The sequence below is a fragment of the Leptidea sinapis genome, chromosome 43 (assembly GCF_905404315.1).
Source record: "Leptidea sinapis chromosome 43, ilLepSina1.1, whole genome shotgun sequence".
NCBI classification, from domain to species: domain Eukaryota; kingdom Metazoa; phylum Arthropoda; class Insecta; order Lepidoptera; family Pieridae; genus Leptidea; species Leptidea sinapis.
In genome coordinates, this window is record NC_066307.1 from 2,468,426 (window position 1) to 2,490,489 (window position 22,064).

General features: G+C 34.1%; 1 protein-coding gene across 1 annotated transcript in view; it reads right to left on the reverse strand.

The window, feature by feature from the left end:
- LOC126977114 (substance-K receptor-like) overlaps positions 1 to 16,044 on the reverse strand; it is an 80,335-nt gene extending 64,291 nt beyond the window's left edge. The window contains exon 1 of the mRNA XM_050825816.1: positions 15,582 to 16,044. Coding sequence (XP_050681773.1) covers positions 15,582 to 15,592 — 11 coding nt within the window. The 5' untranslated portion in view covers positions 15,593 to 16,044. The remainder of the gene's footprint in view (positions 1 to 15,581) is intronic.
- Between the last annotated feature and the right edge of the window lie 6,020 nt (positions 16,045 to 22,064).

Genomic DNA, 22,064 nt, shown 5'->3' on the forward strand with positions numbered 1-22,064 from the left:
CAGGTCGAAAAATGATACTCATGAACACAAGAAACTTGCCACTCATTTCAATTTTAAATCAATATTTAAAGCTTCATTATTTCTATATACTTATTAATTTAATTATAATTCGTAATACATACATACATACATATTATTGTGTATTTATTGAACATAGAAATTAAGTACCTGCTATATTAAAATTTATAGAAATTAACGAACAGACTGTTATCGTCCAATATATTATTCATAAAAAAGGGCACATTAACGAAGTATCTATAAATTATAATTATTTTAATATCAGCAATAAAAAAAAATTGCGCAATTTATTTAAAAATATATTCATTGCAGAAAGTCCCTATACACCAAAAGCGTTTAAATGACATTTAAAGCTCACCAATTCCATTTCATTGTTTTCGCAAAGCTTAATATCAATCAACACGTCGTTATCAAGTTAAGTGGAAAATTGTTTAAATATTGTACTTTGTTTGTGTAGAGCAATATCCACAGATACTAATATAAATTCCTTTACTCACAAAATTATGAAAGGAAATATTTTGGGTGAGTAATTTTAGGAATTCATGAGTAAATATGGGGTTATACTGATTATGATAGTATCCTGGTGATTATGAATTATGAATATTGAAATTGAGGTGGGGTAAAAGATTAAGATTCAATCCAATAAAATGAAACTTCAATCAGTCATAATCAAACATCGGCCATGTTTGTGAATTGTGTCTCAGGTGTTTGATTTGATCGTCCGATTCGGTCGTTGTTGCCCAAACAAGTGGTTGACCTGAAGGTAAGTGATGGTATGTGGTCTATTACTGTACTCTGCACGTAGTTTTAAGTCTCAGCCCAGTACCTAATTTCACTAGCTAGTCAGCATAAATAACAATACCTTAATGAAATAAATACAATAATAAATAGGATTTGTACTAACCGACCACTCTGATCTTATTCAATAATTTAATTTTTTTTCTTTGGGATAACAAACAGTTCCCAAAATATACACCATTGCCCATCTAGCAGATAGACTCAGCTCTGCAGCATATGCAGTTAGAAAGATTAGAGAGTACACGAATGTTGCGACCGCTAGATTAGTGTACTTAAGTTATTTTCACAGCATCATCACATACGGTATTTTACTATGGGGTCATGCTGCTCACATTGATGTAGTGTTTGCTCTGCAAAAGAGAGCTGTTCGTGCTATATATCAGCTTGGTTATAGACAGTCTCTCAAAGAAAAATTTAATTAAATAAATATTATGACTGTTCATTGTCAGTACATTTTAAAAATTCAATATACGTTCACAAAAATCGCTATCTTTTTGCGCTTAATAGTGATTTTCATTATTATAACACTAGAAATAAGGGATTGCTTGTAACTTAATCTAGTAGGCTTCATAAGATACATAATAGCTTTAAGGGTAAATGTATACACTTCTTTAATAAAGTCCCAGCCACTGTTCAGGCATTATCTTCAGGAGTGGTAGTGCCATGTTGGGTCCTCACGGACACAACCGAATTGGGCCGGCACGCCCGGAGAAATACCACTCCCCCACTCGAAACCGGCGTGAAATAGCGGCTATGCCGCTGTGTTTCTCCCAGTGAGTGGGGTATCCGGAGGCCTACACCCCCCCTCTCAAATACAAATGGCAGCACAGACTAAAAAGAGACTACTCCAGGACGGTACCAGGCTATGCAGCCCTGGAGAATCCATCCCTGGGCGTCCACAATTAGGGCCTGTACCTGTACAGTGGTTGCCCAGGCTGCCCCGCGTATTCTGGAGGGGGCAAATCTGCGCTGACTTGGGGCAGACAGAGCAGGAGGCTCAAACCACCCTCCTCCACACTCGCTGTGGACATTTGCAACATCAGGGGGCTTCGATCAAATTTAAATGCCGTCCACTTTAACATGTAGACGGCGAAGCCGGCTCAGCTCTTTTTAACCGAGACACAGATATCCGCCCTAGCTGATTCATCTTACCTTTCCTACCCGGGGTATAATTTGGAACACTCCTTTATACCACGGGCTGGCGTGTGCGTTTACGTCAGGGAGGATGTCTGTTCTCGACGCCTGAGTTTTCTTGAAGGACAGGACCTATCCATCATCTGGCTGCGTGTAGACTGCGACGACCATCCGCGAATCTATGCATGTCTATATAGGTCCCATAGCGGTAACGCAGAGACTGACCGGCTCCTCGAACACATCCAAATGGCTACAGATTCCGTGTTGGAGCAGATCCCCACTGCAGAGATCATGTTTCTTGGCAATTTTAACGCCCACCACGCCGAATGGCTAGGCTCACGTACCACCAATCATGCAGGGAGACCTGTTCACGACTTCGCCTTAGCATATGGTCTGACGCAACTGGTTATTGGGCCAACGCGAATCCCAGATGTGCAAGATCATACACCTTCACTGTTGGACCTTCTGTTGACCTCACATCCGGACGGCTACCAAGTTTCCATTGACCCTCCTCTGGGATCGTCGGACCACTGCCTGATCCGGAGCACCGTGCCGATCACGCGCCTAACACGGCCCCGCTTCTTAGGCTGTCGCCGCGTGTGGCACTATAGGTCAGCAGAGTGGGACGAGATGCGGTGCTTTTTTGCATCCTACCCGTGGAGGCAGATCTGTTTTTCGCTGGGAGATCCAGATGCCGCTGCTGACGCTGTTGCTGATGTTGTACTGCAAGGTATGGAACTCTTCATTCCATCCTCCTCTGTGCCTATCGGCGGCTCAACCATGGTTTGGCCGCTCCTGCAAAATGGCCTCTCGCCGAAAGCAGGAGTGCTATCAGGCTTGGGTCAATGCGGTGGTATCTAAGGATGTGAATTCCAGCGAACTTAAAAAACACTTCAATCATGCCTCCAGGTCCTTCAAAAGAGTTATTGCTGACGCGTAGTCGAAGCACATTGGCAGAATTGGCGAGAGACTTGCACGCCTTCCCTCGGGAACTCGTGCGTTCTGGTCGCTCGCCAAGGCTGTCCAAGGAAACTTCTGCCAGCCAGCCATTCCGCCACTGCACAAGGATGATGACTCGCTGGCCCATGACGCGAAAGAAAAAGCTGATCTCATGGGCTTCCTCTTCACGTCCAACTCGACTCTGGATGACCAAGGTGCACCACCACCGCATATTCCGCGGTGCGATTCATATATGCCGGAGGTAAAAATCCGGCATAGTGCCGTGCTTAAGGCGCTTCTCACCTTGGACATTCACAAATCGAGCGGGCACGATGTAATTCCCCCGATAGTGCTGCGGACATGTGCTCCGGAACTGGCGCCGGTCCTTACCTATCTTTTCCGGCTCTCCTACTCATCAGGCGTAGTCCCGAAATTATGGAAGGCGGCTTTAGTGCACCCGATCCCTAAGAAAGGTGTACGCTCAGATCCGTCCAACTACCGCCCCATTGCCATTACCTCCATTTTCTCCAAAGTAATAGAGTCGATCATCAACTGCCAGCTCTTGGGATACCTAGAGGGGCACCAGCTGATCAGCGACTGCCAGTACGGTTTCCATCAGGGTCGCTCAGATGGTGATATTCTTGCATACCTCACCCATAAATGGGCGCAAGCGGTTGAGTCGAAGGGAGAGGCGTTGGCGGTGAGTTTGGACATAGCAAAGGCCTTCGATTGGGTATGGCAAAAAGCGCTTATAGCGAAACTGCCATCGTATGGGCTTCCCGAGAAGTTGTGCAAATAGGTCAATAGCTTTTTGGCTGATCGGAGCATCAAGGTTGTTATCAACGGTGCATGCTCCGACTTAAAACCCATAAAGCTGGTGTCTCGCAAGGCTGCGTGCTATCCCCTACGCTGTTTCTTCTGCATATCAATGATATGCTGCAAATCAGCAATATTCATTGCCATGCAGACGACAGCACAGGGTATGCTTCCTGTACCGGCCGTGCCAACATGTCCCGGGATAGCGTCGACGAGAACCGGAACAAACTTGTGTCGGAAATCGAGACTATGCTTTGCAAAGTCTCGGAATGGGGCCGACATAATTTAGTCCAATTCAACCCCAAGAAGACACAAGTTTGTGCGTTCACCACTAAAAAGTCTCCCTTTGTCGTATCCCCTCGATTCGAGATCACTCCTCTAACTACCACAGCCTGTATTGGCATACTTGGCGTCGATATATCGAGCGACGTTCAGTTCCGTGGTCACTTGGAAGAGAAGGCCAAACTGGCCTCTAAAAAGCTTGGTGTACTCAGTAAGGCGAGACAGTACTTCACTAAAAGCCACCACCTGCAACTTTATAAGGCGCAAATTCGGCCTCACATGGAGTGCTGTTCTCACCTCTGGGCGGGTGCTCCCCAGTACCAGCTTCTTCCATTTGACCGCATACAACGAAGATTGGCTCGAATCATCGACGATCAAGTCATCTCCGATCGGCTTGATTCTCTAGCATTGCGTAGAGATGTGGGTTCTCTCTGCATCTTCTACTGCATTCATCACGGGGAGTGCTCAGAGGAGCTGTTCGGGTTGATTCCAGCAGCCGAATTCCACCATCGGACATTACGTGCAAAGTACCATCCGCATCACGTAGACATCTGGCATTCCACAACCGCGCGTTTTGTTTGAAATTTCTTGCCTCGCACAGCCACTTTGTGGAATCAACTACCGGCAGCGGTCTTCCCGAAAAGGTACGACTTAGGGACCTTCAAGAAAAAAGCATACTCCCACCTTAAAGGCCGGCAACGCATTTCTTGACACACCTGTTGTTGCGGATGTCCATGGGCGGTTGCCTCACCTCACCCCATCCCGTGAGCCTCTTGCCCGTTTGCCCCTTGTCATATAAAAAAAAGGCATTATCTATAAATAAATATAAATGTTTTATAAAAAAATGGCTCTGTCGTAAATCCTATAACTCCACTGCTGAATATGTAAATGATGGGACAGCCTGGGACTAGATTGTGATTATTTTATAGCGATAGAAATCACTGTACAATGTTGTATAATTTTATTGAAAAGAGCGCAAAAAAAGAATGCTGGGAGAGTTTCTTGCGCCGCTTCTTCTCTCTCAGAGCGCCATTTGTTTCCGAAGCGGTAGTAGTATCTAGTAGTTATCAGAAGTGACATCAAAAAGAATTCTAAAGGAATCAATTTTGAGAAAATAAATGCCTTTTATGCCTTCTTTACATTTTACAATTGCAAAGTACAATATTAAATTAATTTCTCGTAAAACCTTACACCATTATCTACGGGTTGATTTTATAGTATTACTGGTATTACTTAAATACACTGAACAGCAAATAAACCAAGCTCAGAAAGTATAAGACCAACAACTGTCACAATGATACTTACAGAAAACGCGTTTCATGATTATTAATATAATTATTGTAGAGTATCGACAACTCACATTGCAACCAAGCAACGAACACAATGCTAACGATTGGCTCTGTTTGGACTAGAGTACGTGAACAGCGTTGTCCTTTCTACAACGAGGGTAGTTAGATATTTCTTATCATTCCTTTAGTTTTAGTTTTCAATCGTTTGATCAGGCGCGTGTATTTTTGATACTTTTTTCGTTCAATATCACCTCACGCATGGCACCTCAGGCAGCAGCTCAAACTGTAGCACTACTTCAAGGCCTTACACAACGTGAGGACGCTCGAAGACTTCAGATTACACTATTATTATTTATTCCAAAAAAATCAGCCATCGCTCTTTTCGTATATATCCTAGGAAAAGGAACGACCCACGCTATAACTCCGCCACAAGCAATGACTACCACGGAAACTCAACCTTATTAGATGGACCAATCAAATAGACAGTAAACCATATAAAGGTATTAAGACCAGTTCATTAATACATTTAGTTTTTCTGAGTTGAACCAGATAACTTGTAAAGTTATACAATTGATAAAGTATTCTGAGTTTGAATGACGCAACTCATCACTCAGTTTTGTCCATATTTACACGATTTTTATTTACACGGGAACCATCCCTTTTGTGTAGATCTTCGTGCTACGAACGAAATTCAATGGAAGGAAAAAATTGTGTTTGTGTTGAGTTTTAGTCTTACGAAGAGTTTTGATTTAGGCAAGCTTTATAAGTAAATGTTGGACTTGCAGATATTTAGTTTAATTTTCTTAATTATGAAAGTTGAAAGAAAAGTAAAACATTTACTTATGAAGAAATAAGAACGCAAATATGTCTTTAAATGGCTCCTTAGGAGGGACTAATTACTTCAATTTATAGTTGATTTAGATATTGAGTATCCAATCTAACACCGTGATTGGAGTTAAGAATATATAAATGTTCGAAGTGTAGAGGTCTTTAAAAGTTATATAGAGATAGAGTGGACGAATTTATATATTATGTCTAAGCCAGGAACGTCAACATACAAGCGAGTACGAAGATGATTCGGTAATTGGCTAACGTGTAATCGGCGTGCGGTGCAAGTGTGGTTTTTTGCTAATAAACTTTTGTTGCTAAATAATGATACCGTGTGTTTGTAAGACTGTATTTAGGATACTGACCGGCGTCGTCCGTACGACCTTCGTCATATAATGATACTAGAAACAATTAACAAGTACTGTTTTGCCTACTAACGTGATTTATTGAACAAAGTATACTAGGGGCAAGAACTATACGAAATGGTTGTGTTCTACAGCAATGCAACAAAATATAATACTGGGAGAGTTTCTAATGCCGTTTCTTCTCTCTCAGATACTAATGGCTATTTTAGAAGGGATCAACCCATCCCATGACGTCACCACGAGCCATAGTAATTTAAGCGAGCAAGACGAAGCCTGTCATAAGATATTCTATTACCAACCATTACTAAAACTCTCCTATCTGTTCGACCGTCCGTCTCTTCACTTATCTCATTATCCACAGTACTTAGACTGTTTAAATTTTGACAAAGTGTATATTACCATACCTGCAGTAACAATAAAATAAACCTGTAATGCCAACTTCTAAAAAGGCTGCAAACTAAAATGAAAAAGTTTTTCAATGTAAGGAACCGTTAAATCAGTGGCAAATAAAAATATAACATTTAGAAGTTGCTGAAGATCTGGTTAATGTCATCGTTGCATAAAACCGAATTCAATTCTAGAAACAACGGTTAAACTAATTAAATCAGTTTTATTTTTATGTTTCCGGGGCTTCTAAGAAACCTCTAAATTATAATAATTTTAATCGTTAACCCTTTTAATACTGAAATATTGTAATATCAAATGTATGAAAAAGTCAATCAGACTTGAGTAAAGTAAGTAAAAAATATACAAGAACAGACTACTACAGATAAAAAGGCGACACATAGTGGTAAGATATGATGCGGTGGAGTCAGAGCACGCTTACCGGCGTTCAATACGTGATTGACGGTGGAGCGGTCGGTATTTGAATCTACCTTTTTTAGGGACGACACGAGCAGGACGTTGACCTGATGGTAATTGATACGCCCTGCCCATTACAATGTAGTGTCGCTCAGGATTCTTGAAAACCCAGAAATTCTGTGTGGCACTACAACTGCACTCGTCACCTTGAAACATAAGATGTTAAATCTCATTTGCCCAGTAATTGGACAGGTGCCCTTCAGACTGAAAGAAAATTTTTGTTTATGAAAAATAGCCCGTACTTTCGTTAGTCCTGCACATAGCAGCGTGCGAGCCTAGTGATCACCGCCACCCACATTCTCTTGCAACACCAGAGGAATCACAGGAGTGTTGCCGGCCTTTAGGGAAGGTTTACTTCCTTTTTTAAGGTACCCATGTCATATCGTCCCGAAAACACCGCACAAGGAGGCTCATTCAACAGCTTTGTAGTACGTGGAAGGAAGCTCATCGAAAACCGCACTGTGGAGGACCATCACACATCCAGATGGTGAGGATGATATCCTAACTTGTGGCATCTCGTGCGAAGGTGGAATTTTGCGGCAGGATCAGGTGAAACAGCTCTTCGGAACATTCGTCGTGCTAAATGCGGTTGAAGGCACACAATAAAGCGACATCTCTACGCAACGCCAAGTGATCCAGCCGTTCACAGAGGACTGGGTATCCAACAATTCGAGCTGCTCTGCGTTGCACGCGGTCAAATGGATCGAGCTAATACTGGGGTACGCTAGACCCGAGATGACAGCAATACTCCATGTGTGGCCGGACCTACGCTTTGCAGAGCGCTAGAATGTGGGCCGGCTTGAAGTATTGCCTTGCTTTGCCGTGTTAAAAGAGTTTAACATTTTATACCCATCCCAAGAAAAGTGCTCAATGCCGCTAAAGAAGTTTTTACTTTAAAAAGTTTTTTATGTTAATCCTAGCTTTAATATATTAATAAACCACCATGTTATACTTTCATCGTGATTGTTTGAATTTCTTTAATTTAAAATGTGGCCGATTGAAATCTTCACATTATTAAATTAAGGCATTTTTCTCGCTTGAATTCACTCAACGCTGCTCAGAATAAGAGAACAAATCCTTTTACAATTTCATACCATCCCCTTGAATGGTTGTGGTTACTAGAATAAGTTTAGAATAGAAATTACAAATTATGTACCATGATATTATGTCCAGTAATTTACCTATTTTTACATTAAGTCGCATATTGTATCATCTTTTTATTGAATATAATATATCTTATTATTTTTTTTTATTTAACTTACCAGACAATAACCATACATTATTTTCTTCTATATAATCTACTATACTATACTAAGCTTTTTTTCTTGTATTTGTGCTCAATGACAGAGAGACAGAGAGTATCTCTCCTAGCACAGAGTACGGAGAGATACTTGGTCCTAGTTAGTATACGGCCTGTAATTTTATTGCAAAATTGAATACCAAGACATAATAAGAAGCAGCTCTTAACTCTTGCTAATATATTAAACGGCCGTACAGATTATTATTTGTTTTTAAAAATAATGTTTTTAAGTATAACACTATAAATATATAACTTTATCTTCAATATCAAAAGCAGAGTTCTTGAATATGGAAGTACCTCAATTAAATTAGGATTCAAAATTTCGAGCGATGTGATAAGAGATTCGATTTGGTCGCATCTTTGATTTCTGTTGTCGTCGGACCTCAAACAATATTTCTGTTGTCGTCGGACCTTAAACAATATTTCTGTTGTCGTTGGACCTCAAACAATATTTCTGCTGTCGTCGGACCTCAAACAATATTTCTGTTATCGTCGGACCTTAAACAATATTTCTGTTGTCGTCGGACCTCAAACAATATTTTTCTTAATTTCTGGGTACTCGTTTGAACATTTCTGTTAATTATTTATTGCTTTAAGTGTAAAATGATAATAATAATTATATCTCAGCAATAAAAAGAAGAAGCCACTATATATGTTAAATGCGCATTTATTTCAATTTCCAAATTCCCCAATTAAGGGATTTCTAGAAAATTATATTTAGATGATTGCGGCTTTGTAGAAAAATTGTACGTAGTTTTAAGGAGGTTATTACTAATTAATCTTTAATGCTAATAAAACAAACTTCAGCATAATTGAGACGTGTTTATTGAACCTTCTATAAGCTGCCCCATTTCAATTTTCCAGTAAAAGAAGATACCGATGAGCTCTGATCCTGAAATGTTTTAGAAACAAACATTGTATTTGCTGTTTTAGCGATATCATTAAACAAACATGTTGTAATCTTAGTATACTAAAGCTGAACAACTGAACTAGTTATTGCTAATTGTTACAATGTATTTCTTACTGTATTGACTTTACAGAATGTATTCATTTGCGTTTGAATTATGAATGTAACGATATGCAGAATAGACTCCCTGGGCCTGTTAGTATCGGCATCAAAATAAAAGTATGTGCGTATAATCTTTACGTGCGGTGGAAGTGAAACTTAGTAATAAATATGTTTAGGAATAATTTACAGATAGGTACATAAATATATTACATTAAATATACATTAATTAAAAACGTGTTACCTAATGTCACATATTGCTAAAGAGCATTGTTTGCAAATTTGGCATATTCTCACCTAGATTAAGAAAAAATCCTTTTTTAATTGTATTATTTTAATAAGTGAGATTTTATATAATTTACAAATAATGATATACTTAATGTTATATTGATATCTATTGTTCATTAGACAATACTACATACATACATTATTTATACAGGTCAAGTCATTATCAGGTTCTAAATTTTCTTTTTTATTCTTATTTATTAATGAAGTTATAAAATGTTCCTGAGATTCCGCCATTAAATTTCTCTGATTATCATTTTCATTTTATATTTTGTATAAAATTCTTTAATACCACTTTCAAATTTAAAAAAAATCACTCGTTAAATAAAATAATTAAGAATATGAAATTGAAGGTTAGATTATTAGCACATATCCATAAAAAGTTGTTATCGAATATTAACGAATACGGCTGTATGTGCTCGAACCCTTTGCCTGTCTTATAATGGACGCAGAAACCAATAAAAAATTAACGAACGTCGCAACGTCAGAAAATTACTGAAAACTTTTATTTATTATTTATTACAAAAGTAGTAATAAAAATATTATACACTTGGAGATTTTCAAAATTAATAATGAGCACTTTGAAACAATTTTAAAATTTTAAAATCATTTAAGTATATAACGGTTAAAAGTGTTTCATTTGATTTTATATCTGACGGAAGTACTGCGTTACTTTTAAAAAAGCGTTTATCGCACAATGGTAGGGCATTTTTTCATAAGATAGTAAGTTTGATCGGCATCTTATTTATATTTTAAAATGATTTTATTAAAAAATAGACGTAGTAAAATACCGGTAAACAAAAATTAATATTCTATGCAAATATTTTCGTGAAATATTATCTGTAGTCTTACCAACGTTATTAACACTTAATGGTATACGGCAAAGGAAAAGGTGTGTTGATATCTACTGATGGATCCTAAAATAGCCGACATTAAACGGAATAAGTGAATTATTCAATAATATAATAATATTCGTTCAAATAACATTAGTTTAAATATCAATCGTGGTGAGTATGGTGAGAGTGACTATTTTTAACATACTTCGAAAACGAGGAGGTTCTCAATTCGATTGGATTTTTTTTAATATATGTACACCGATCATACTGAGATTTATGATCTGATTTTTGTGAATAATTGTCATTTAGTTTTCTATAAAATTTAAGTAAAACATAGTTTGGCCTAGTAGTTTTCATTTTATGAACATTTTTCATGAATATTTTTGTTTCATAGATGATGTTATTATAGCTTATGTAGTGCTCTTTTTGGAGTTTTTATTTAGTTTGATTATATATTATTATCATTTACATAGTCATTCATAGCTATCAATACGTTCTCGATATCCCAGTGTCTCAAAAGAACGTGAAATAAGGGATCTATATTGTTTAAGGCACGCGGAACCTTTCGTAGACCTACCCATAACAGCCACAACCTGAGAGTTGAACAAAGCATATAAGATTTTGTAACGATACGACACTCGAACGGTTAGCTCAGTTGGTTTGAGTCCCTAAGTTTGAGTTCATAATTTTTTTTTGTTTTTCAAATTTTTTTTGTGTATTAATCCTAGAAGTGAGGGTTATCACTATAAAAAAAGATAACAAATTGTTTGGATTTACAAGAGCGACATCTCAAGTTTATTTCCTAAAATGCAAATATTGGGGTTGAGCAGGTTATCAGCTGTAAAGTAGATCCTGTAGATGAAGCCACATCCTAAGAGTTGAACAAAGCAAACAAGATTTTGTAACGATACGACACTCGAACGGTTAGCTCTACTCATACTTACTTAAAAAATTATAATTAAATATATGACATTAAAAAAGCAACGCAAATCTTATAGTTAACGTGATTAATTAGACACTAAAAATAAAAACCCAAGAAAACTACGTTTAAAAGAACCGACTTCAAATACTCAAATATATAAAATAACTTAATAGAGATTTAATTTAATATATCTCTTATGCAAATCTATTACCTTTGTATGTGCTATCAAAAGATAGGTTTGTTCTCTCTAACTTTCGCCACGCGTGACTTTGAGCGGGATAGCTTCGTCTAGAACCAAATAACCCAAGAGGACAGCCACCCTAGACTTAAACCCTATCAATACATATAAACACATACAAATAATAGTATTTTATTAATACTAAATGTATAAGATTTGCATAATACACCTCTTGTGTATTAAATTAAATGTCTATTTAGTTATTTTATATTTTTGGGTTTTTGAAGTCGGTTTTTTTAAACGTATTTTTTTATGTAACGCTTAAAGCTGCGTAAATAGTTTTTCACTATTTATTATTTCAGAACTATTTTCATTGAAAATGTTTCCATGTGATTTCTAATATGAAGAAAGTTGTCTTTTATTTTTTTATTAAAATCTTTATTTCATCCAGATGTTTACTCGTCAGTTCATATTTAATCATAATAAATAAATTTAAAAGATTAATAATTATATAATAATAAATTTTAATATGTTAAAATTTTTTATAACTTGAGAGATAGGATAGTTTTTATTTCGATTTGGGGGATTTGTTTTGTATGGACATATTATTTTCTATGAGAAAATTTATTGACGCACGGTTTGACAGTTCCGCTGTGAAACAATTTCTTTATAACAACAGGGAGCCTATTTTACAAAATAATTATTGATGTTCAATGATGTTCTTCTGATTTTAAATAAAATATTATTGACAAATTAATAAAAATGAATATTTTATTTATTATGTACAGAATAACGTCTGTCGGGTCAACTAGTGTTAATATATATATTATCATAAAATTCTACAAATTTAATTTTAAATAAATAAGGCGTAAAATTGATTTGGTTTATTTTAATAAAATAAATATAAGTACTTTTATTTCATATAAAATTATTTATCTTCTAAAGAAAAAAGATCTTTAAAAGATATATTTAGGATCTACGAAATTTTGTATCATTGGAAATGTAAGAATAGGTAAGTAATTACAGTTAAACCAGATAAATCAGAAATGTCTTTTATCCCTGACATGACAATATCATCATCTGACATATCATAAAACTGTCAAGTCATTCTGAATATTAAGTTTCATGATTCAGATTCAACAATTTAATTTAATGTAATCTATACTAATATTATAAAGCTGCAGTGTTTGTTTGTTTGTTTGTTTGTTTGTTTGAACGCGCTAATCTCTGGTATTACTGGTCCGATTTGAATGATTCTTTCAGTGTTGGGTAGTCCATTTATCGAGAAAGGCTATAGAATATTTTTTTTTTCAAAATTAGGGATCCGTTATAAAATTGCTATTTTGTAACACAAGGTGTAAAATCGAAAACCTATTTTTGCGTGCGCTGCAAAAACTATTGACAATGGAACAAAATGATGTACAGGCTATAATATAGGCAATATTTTATTACTTATAAACTATCGCGTGAATTATACTTTATATGGCAAAACAACGTTTGCCGGGTCAGCTAGTAACTAATATTTGAGCTTAGTTGTTTTATATGTCTAGATAGACTGTGACAGCTGTGAACTCGTCAAAAAAATTGCGGTGAACTGTTAACTTCTATTTTCAGCAACGCAAGAATACTAAAACGAAGTGACTAACAAATCGCGAGTGTAAGAAGTAGCTCTCTCACGCATACTAAAGTAATAAACCTGGCCTGTTAGTCAAAATGCTTCATCGAAACGTATAAATAATGTCTTTTTTTTAAAGAAAATATCTATAAAATTATATTGAAACTGATATTACCCACTAAATATGTTATAATAATGATGAAGAGTGTTGTAACTTTTCTAAGTTATATTTGTTCTCTCTCTGTTATGTTAGTTCTATTTGTATGTTCCTACATTCTCAATTACATTTACGTAGTAAACAGGATTCTATACCAATAAAAATACATTTAAACGTACTATATTTTGATACGTATAATGTAGTAGGTAGTTACTGACATGCTACATTTACTATGCAATGAACTGAAATTAATTCATTTATAATATATCTATACTAATATTTTAAAGAGACTAGCTGACCCGGCAAACGTTGTTTTGCTATATAAACTATAATTCACGCGATAGTTTTATAAGTAATAAAATATTGCCTATATTATAGCCTGTACATCATTTTGTTCTATTGTCAATAGTTTTTGCAGCGCACGCAAATATAGGTTTTCGATTTTACACCTTGTGTTACAAAATAGCAATTTTATTACGGATCCCTAATTTTGAAATGGACATAAATGGACTACCCAACACTGAAAGAATCATTCAAATCGGACCAGTAGTACCAGAGATTAGCGCGTTCAAACAAACAAACAAACACTGCAGCTTTATAATATTAGTATAGATATTATTATAGTATAGATAAAGTTTGTGAGATTGTAGAGGGGCTAATCTCTGGATCTACTGAACCGATTTTAAAAATTATGTTACCAATAGAAACTTATATTATTTGTGAGTGTCATATGCTACATATTAACCCGAAAAATAAAAACACGTTTTAGTGGTTGTCGGAGGTCAAAGAAAAACGGTCGAACACTAGACAACTTGCAAATGTTGCAAAACAGCGTTTGCTGGGTAAAATAAAAAAGTTGTTACAAATAAATAATTTGTCAGTGTTGTAGATTTTATTAATTTAAAAAAGCATTTATCTAATAGCCATAATTTTATTTTTTTGTGCATTAGAGTTATAGGAAACCCTCTAATATTTTTGGAACATAGTGCTGGCAATGTGGCGTCAAAATGCGAATACGAATGTATTTCTTAACCCTAATAGTATTTGGTCCATACAAACCATATTTTAACTATTAATATAATAAACAAGCTCAATAAAATATACATGAATGCTTCAATAAATCAATTAAATAAAATAATAATATCATATTATTATGAGTTCCAGCGTTGAATTGCTTATTGTACCTTTAAACTATACCTAATTTTACAAAACTGTTTTTGATTATCGATGTTACGTATTAAATTTAATGTAAGTGATTAACGTAATTTATGTCTTAATTAATATTAAAAATACAATTTCAATAAAGTTACTAATATTAAATTAATAATAATATTATTTATTTTTATTTATGATGAGTATGTTGTTAATACACGTGCATAACAGTTTCTAATTTAAGCTGTAATATTAAAATTTAATATTATCCTTCCAATATACAAAAAATGTTTTCATTTTTCATTTTTTTTTTATCTTGTTCTATATCATGTTAGGTGTCTCGTATTACTCGAATGCGTATTGTATAATTTGTGTTGTAATTTGTTTATATTAGAATACTAAAATTAGATCTAGTCATAATAAGATAGTGTTTATTGATACATTTGATGTGATGATTAAAATGTGTGTACATTTTAATCGAATTTTACGAGAGAATCACACATTTGAACAAAATATTTTAATATTATCATTGACTTGTGAAATTATAACTGAATTTTAATTAACTTGATCTGTCGCCTGTAATATGTTCTGATTGCAAAATCGACGAAACATCGAGGAATCGAAATAAAGTTAATTTTACGAAATAATTACTGTTAAAATATTTCTTCTAATTGAATCCCTTAAAAGTGTTTTATTTAAAAAAATAAAAAATAAATGAAGACAAGTTTAGGCATGAATGAATAATTAATTGTGAAACTATATCTTCATACTGTTAGACTATATTTATCAACGTAAAGTACCTCGTGTCCATTTTCGTAGTTTCCAACAGCTCCCAAGTTTTCTTTGTTCTTTATCAGAAGGCCGTCGTGGTTTACTGTGCTAATGTAAACGGCATACATGAAGTAAACAGCAAGACCGCTGTCTTACTGTATGTTTGTAAAACGATTAACACCCGTGTCCCCGCGCCCAAAGTTGACATTGCACGTTATTTTCCAACCTTGCCAACCAGGAATTAATACTGAAATATTCACTTCACTAACACGATCATATCCGTAATTCACCACATCAAATAAACTAGAAACTATATTTAAAATTAAATCAAAATTGGAATTATCAACTTTAATTAAAATACAATGAATATGCTACGTTGTAGCGTGGCGTCGTCGGAAAAGTTTAGTCGAAAAAGCAGTTTCACGAAGACACGTTCCGCGTCGTAGCGAGCCGCGCGCGTTTGGTTGGCGGCTGATAAACGACTGAAACGAAAACACCCTCCCTACAATATACATAGCTGTGGGAGAAGTTATTTCTGTGTCGACATAACACGCTACTTAATTGCTACAAGTTTATTATTATTTAGTTATTAAGTGGTAGTACATTATTGTTATTGGAAACGATCGTAAACCCGTGCTAATTGTATCACCGTAAGAGCGTACCTTGCGTAATTATTTCGTTTATGATAATGTTAATGTTACTTGAAAATAAAAATGATATATATATTTATATTTGAGTTTCAAAATTTTATAATTCTAGAATAAAATAGCATTGACTTCAATTTTCACGATTTAATTTTGCTGAAATTGTTTTTTTTTTTTATTTATTAAATGTACACGAACTTGCTTAAAAATAATTAAAATACGGTTTAAATTGGTAGTTAATTCCATATTTTTTTATTTCGTGCGTAGGTAAACAAACACGTGTTTAGGGTGTTTAGGTGCATGAGAATGCAATTTTGATACATTCCATTTTAATGACATTTTAAACAATAATAATACAAAAATAAAATGCCCCAAATGTAATAATGTTCATTAATTGTTCATCATCATCAATCTACTTCGTGTTCATTTATCAAATAATAAAGTTGTTTGAATTTTGAAGTTGGTGGTAATTAGTAGCCGAGACATGAGATAGGGGGCTTTAATATCGAATTGTCGTTTTGGCGGTAAATACTTACTACTTTCGATTTAATTCAAATATAACCAATTAATGAAAACATTCAGAGTGAAACTCTTTACATATGACAGCTAGAACATTCTTGATTTGAATGTATCTTTAGGCATGACAATAGGCCTGGTTTATTTTTCTTGTCTGTCTTACTGCATGTGTCCGTAGTGCATTGTGAGGTTCCGATAGACTGACAGATCTCACTGAACCTCTTGCACGTTTTGTTCCAAAAAATATTTTTGTGTATTTAATTATAATTTATAATATATTTTTTTTTAGATTAATTTATTTTTATATTATAATCCAAAACAATTTAAGTTTAGTTAATTAAGATTTTTTATTATCATTCAGTAAATTTGTATTTATAATTCGTAACTTATATATTTCTTTTTGGCTTTTTTATTTGCTTTAGAAATAATTACTTAATCTATACATAAATACTGTAACTAATAAAATAAATAAAATATTACATTTGAATTTGGAATGTGTCATATTTATATAATTTTTCATTGAGTTTTCTCATTTTGGTACCATACATTGTACAAAATATTGTGATATTAAAATAAAGTGGGGCGATTAACAGAACCGAATCGCTGTGTTTGCATTACACAAAGTAGGTATGGAGCCAAATGCAATTTTTAAACTCTCCCTACCCTTGGTATTTGATAAATGTTTATGTACCGGACTATTAATAGATACAGTGAGACCTCCTCTGTTTGTGACAGAAAAAGATATGGCCGAACACGTAGTATTCGTACCAAAAATGTAGTCAAAGCAGTAAGGGAAAGAATTCAAAGAAATCCTGTCCGAAAGCAAAAGATTTTATCTCGACAGATAAAGATAGCACCTAGAATCATGTCACGTATTTTAAAAGATGACTACGGACTTGCAGCCTATAAGAGACGTTCTGGTCATTTCTTAACTTATAATTCAAAAAAGACTAGGTTGGTAAAATCTAAACAATTACTGAAGCGTACGCAAAGGGATATCAAAGAGAAGTTGAAGAAGAATACGCAATTATTTTTTTATTTTAGTGCATATTATATTGTTTTGGAATGGTTTCATTTTGAAGTCGGTTGTTTTTTTTGTTTTTCTTTAATAACTGAAATACTATAAATATTATACGAGGAAATTTCCAGTAAAAAAGTCCCGACACCCGGAACTGTACCGGCATTCCGAATCGAATCAGCTAACCTATCGTTCTAACTTTTGACTTTTGTAGAGAATTAACAAGTTTTTGAACTTGATCAAATCTGTGGTCCCAATAGAGAGCCTTAAATAATGATACCGATTCAGTAAAAGCAGAAGTAAGTATTTAAGTGAAAGTCAAAGTCAAAATAAATCGTTATTCACTGTAAAACTTTATAATTTATTTAGTGCAAGTCAGGATGAAGTACAAAAGTTACAATAGCATTCAAATGAGTATAACAATATTCATTAACAAAATTTAGAACATTAATTCCAACTATCTTTATCATTCAAATAATCTTTCACATTATAATAGGCCTTAGATGTTAATTTATTTTTTACGACATATTAAAATTTTTTAATAAGTAGTATTATAATTTTATTTGGAAGTTTATTATAAAATTTAACACAATCAACTTTAAAAGATTTAGCAATATTACGGAGCCCAGTAGATGGAATACATAAGTGATACGTCCAGATTTCAACAATACTACCCCCAAATTCATGTAATAGCAATTGTTGTTAAAGATTTCCTCAGGAAAATTTTGACATATTCTCAGCTAGTCTAAAATAGCATAAGTACACTTCACAGATACTTTTATATATATTTCAACCATATTAAATTATTATTAAACATTTGCGTTATATAATTATGTCTTAACCGAGACCTCGGCAAAATTAGCCAATTAAATAAAATATAATTTTATTAATTTTCATATTATCCATTCAATTAATTAAAATACAAAATTGTTCTATCCATATAACTGAATTCAACCAGCCGACTACAGATATATTCGGAATCTATAACCGCTGGATTTATCATAATATATCTATGTAAATATCGGTCCATATCCTGGATTTTTCCAAAATACGACAAAGGATACTCTTTATGTAAAGGCATATTACATAATACATTATTATAATACGTAAAAATTCTTTTTGTGGTTTTAAATTTGATTTTATAGTCTCATTATCTCTTATCTTGGACATTATTAATGTTACTGGTATCATAATCCTACTAATATTATAAACGCAAAAGTTTGTAAGAATGTATGAATGTTTGGATATATGTTTGTAACTCTTTCACGCAATAACTGCTTAATGGATATTGATGAAACTTTACAAAAATATAGCTTACACATCAGAATAATAACTAAGCTACAGTTTTTAATTATATTGTGTGAATTATCGAAATTAAAATCTGCCATCTGCGAGCTATTCTGGCGTACGCCACAGAAGCCGTTGTAGCTATGTTTATCTTAAATAGTCCTACAAAAACTCCTCAGACGGCATATATATCATATCTATCTTTAATGTGTAAGCCATTATCGCCAAGATAGTGATCGCCATAAATTACAATAAAAAATGAGAATTTATTTTAAACGAACATTTGGTAGTAATTAATACATAAGTACTCTGTGGTAATAAGAAATTAAATTAATCGCGACAACATACATATATATAATAGCCTACATATTGTCATGCTAAATGCAGACATCTTTTAAGTTGCTTTCAAGCGTCCACACGTGTAATGTCGCCTGCAACTTATTCCAAATGAGACAACTGAAGGTTTGACATAATCAGAGTAGAACAATTAATTTAAATATCACTCATGAATCGTAATCATCTCGGCTGCATTTAGTGTTCGACCAACGGTCAGTGCTGACGTCGGTCGAAGAAAAATGAATCCATTTTAAACCTCTTTAATATGCGCGTAGTACTTACGCAAACGATTACGCATTAAATGACGGAGAAGATATCATGTCTACCCAATTATTATAGAGATTATTATATTCAAAATCGCCAGAACACGAATTTTTGATCACGATTTTTGATGTCGATGTTACACACGCTCGTACGGTCGGTCGCTCGGTCACCGTCGCACTGAACGCACTAATCAATCGTCATAGCGCGTCAGCTGACCGACGTACGTTGGACCGACGAGCTTGACCGATGGTTCTCGTAAGCGTGACGTAGCTCTACGCGCGTAGCAATTCATCAGCGATGGACTGAACGCGTTTATATGACCGACTTGACCGACGCGGTTAGCACTCACGGTCGGTCGAGCACTAAATGCAGCCTTGGTGTATCACTGCAAAATAATTTCTAAGGTAATCAAGTAATTTTTAATTTGATCAATATTATGTAAAAAATATTATGTGATAAATTTTAATTTTATGAATTATGTACCTGACTAAATTTTATATTATTAATTTTCTTTTGATTGTCATATATTACGAGTATATAAAAATATATGAAACAATAAGTAAAGTTAAAAAATATATTAAAAAATATATAAGTAGAATTAGTGCAACAGTGTTACTGTATTAAGTTTGAAGTTTAGTTACTTGTACATAGTGAATATGATAAAGTTTGAAGTTTAGTTACTTGTACATAGTGAATATGATAAAGTTTGAAGTTTAGTTACTTGTACATAGTGAATATGATAAAGTGTCCGTGATAACAGCATTAGCATCAACAAATCTTGTCATTAAGACTTGTTTTCAAAAGAGCATACAAGCAGATATTACTTTATATCCAACTTTAATTTTTTAAAAAAAAGATTTTTGGCACATAGAATTACATAAGATACCTCCAGAGGGAGGTTGTTGAATAATTTTGGTGCCGCAGCTGAAAAACCACTTTTTTCCAAAACCAGACGTTCACAGTGGAACCAAATCTATGTTTTCTTTGCCTAAGGTGACTCGCTTTAAATCCAAACTAATATTTTAAATCACTTCGACTGAAACGTCAGAATGTACAACCTATTCGAAAATATACTCGAAACACACCCGAGAACGATGGGCGCAAGACACGCGGTATTTCTAATGTTGGAGATATATTTTATAAAAGACGTGTGGTCAGCAAATCATTTATGTTCCAGTAACCTTTACCAAAAAAGGCTTTATTTAACAGTTATTCTTACTCGACTAACGAGTTTATGTCTGATCCTTGTGTTAACAGCCTACCACAATTTCTAGAAAATTCGCTAAATGTACCTAGATTCTTCATGGAATATATTGATATAAATATATATGCACTGCTGTAGTGTTAACTAACTTACACGAATCAAGTTAATATGAAAGATCTGAACATTATGCTATTATAGTTATTTCTAATCATAGTGATAATTATACCAATCATAAGCAAAATGGCTATTTGTAAACATTTTGCATATTCTTGGTTTATTCTTAGGTATAACTTAATACCATGTTTATTTGTGAGGCGGTTATAATTTTTGAGGGAACGAAATCTTAATTGCTTGTGTTTTATGCACGACTCAATCCATGAAACTTTATCTTTATCCAACGTATTGAAAACGGCGGATGCTCCACGTAAGCAATCTCTTTTCACTTTCATTATTCTCACGTACAAGAAGCCGTGAGTAGTATTCACATACGTATTACGCGGTTTTTAAACATATTTATATCAAAACTTGAATGCTTTTCATTCACGTACAATAATTGAACTGAGAAAAAAGCTTCTACGGTGGAATTTGAATACTGTTACACATGATTGCTTTTAGAAGTGGTGATTTTCTTATTGAATACAGACACGCACCTTAATCTCTTATAATAGGTCGATGAAAAGGTCTTTTCACATATAGTCTGTATAAACTTATAATAATCTAGCTGCCCGGACAGACTTCATTCTTTCAAAAATTGATAGTTTAAACTTAATCGGCCTTACAAATAAACTTGGTATAAAGTTATCTGATGATAAACAAAGAAAAGTGTAAAAGCTATATTGATCTATATTCAATTTACAATGTATTTAAGGTACTTAATTGGATAAGGATTAATGCTGTATTACTATATATAGCCATTATTTCTCGTAAAAAGTAGATGATAAAAAAAAATTGTTATTGTGGGCTATTCCTAAGAGATAGACATAATCATTGCGGATTTATTTATAGACCTTCTTAAGGTTTACAATACTGTATTACAATATCTTGATCTACCTCGTAGGTTTCAGCCAGTGTTTAAAATGGTAGCGTAAAAAAATATGTATTATAACGACATCACATTAGAAACCTCTTAAATGGTCAATGTTTCTTTACTATAATATGCATGTATTATAGATATAAACTCTTCCTCTTAACACCATTGATCTAATAAAAAAAACACATCTTAATCTTATGCGTAGTTTTAAAG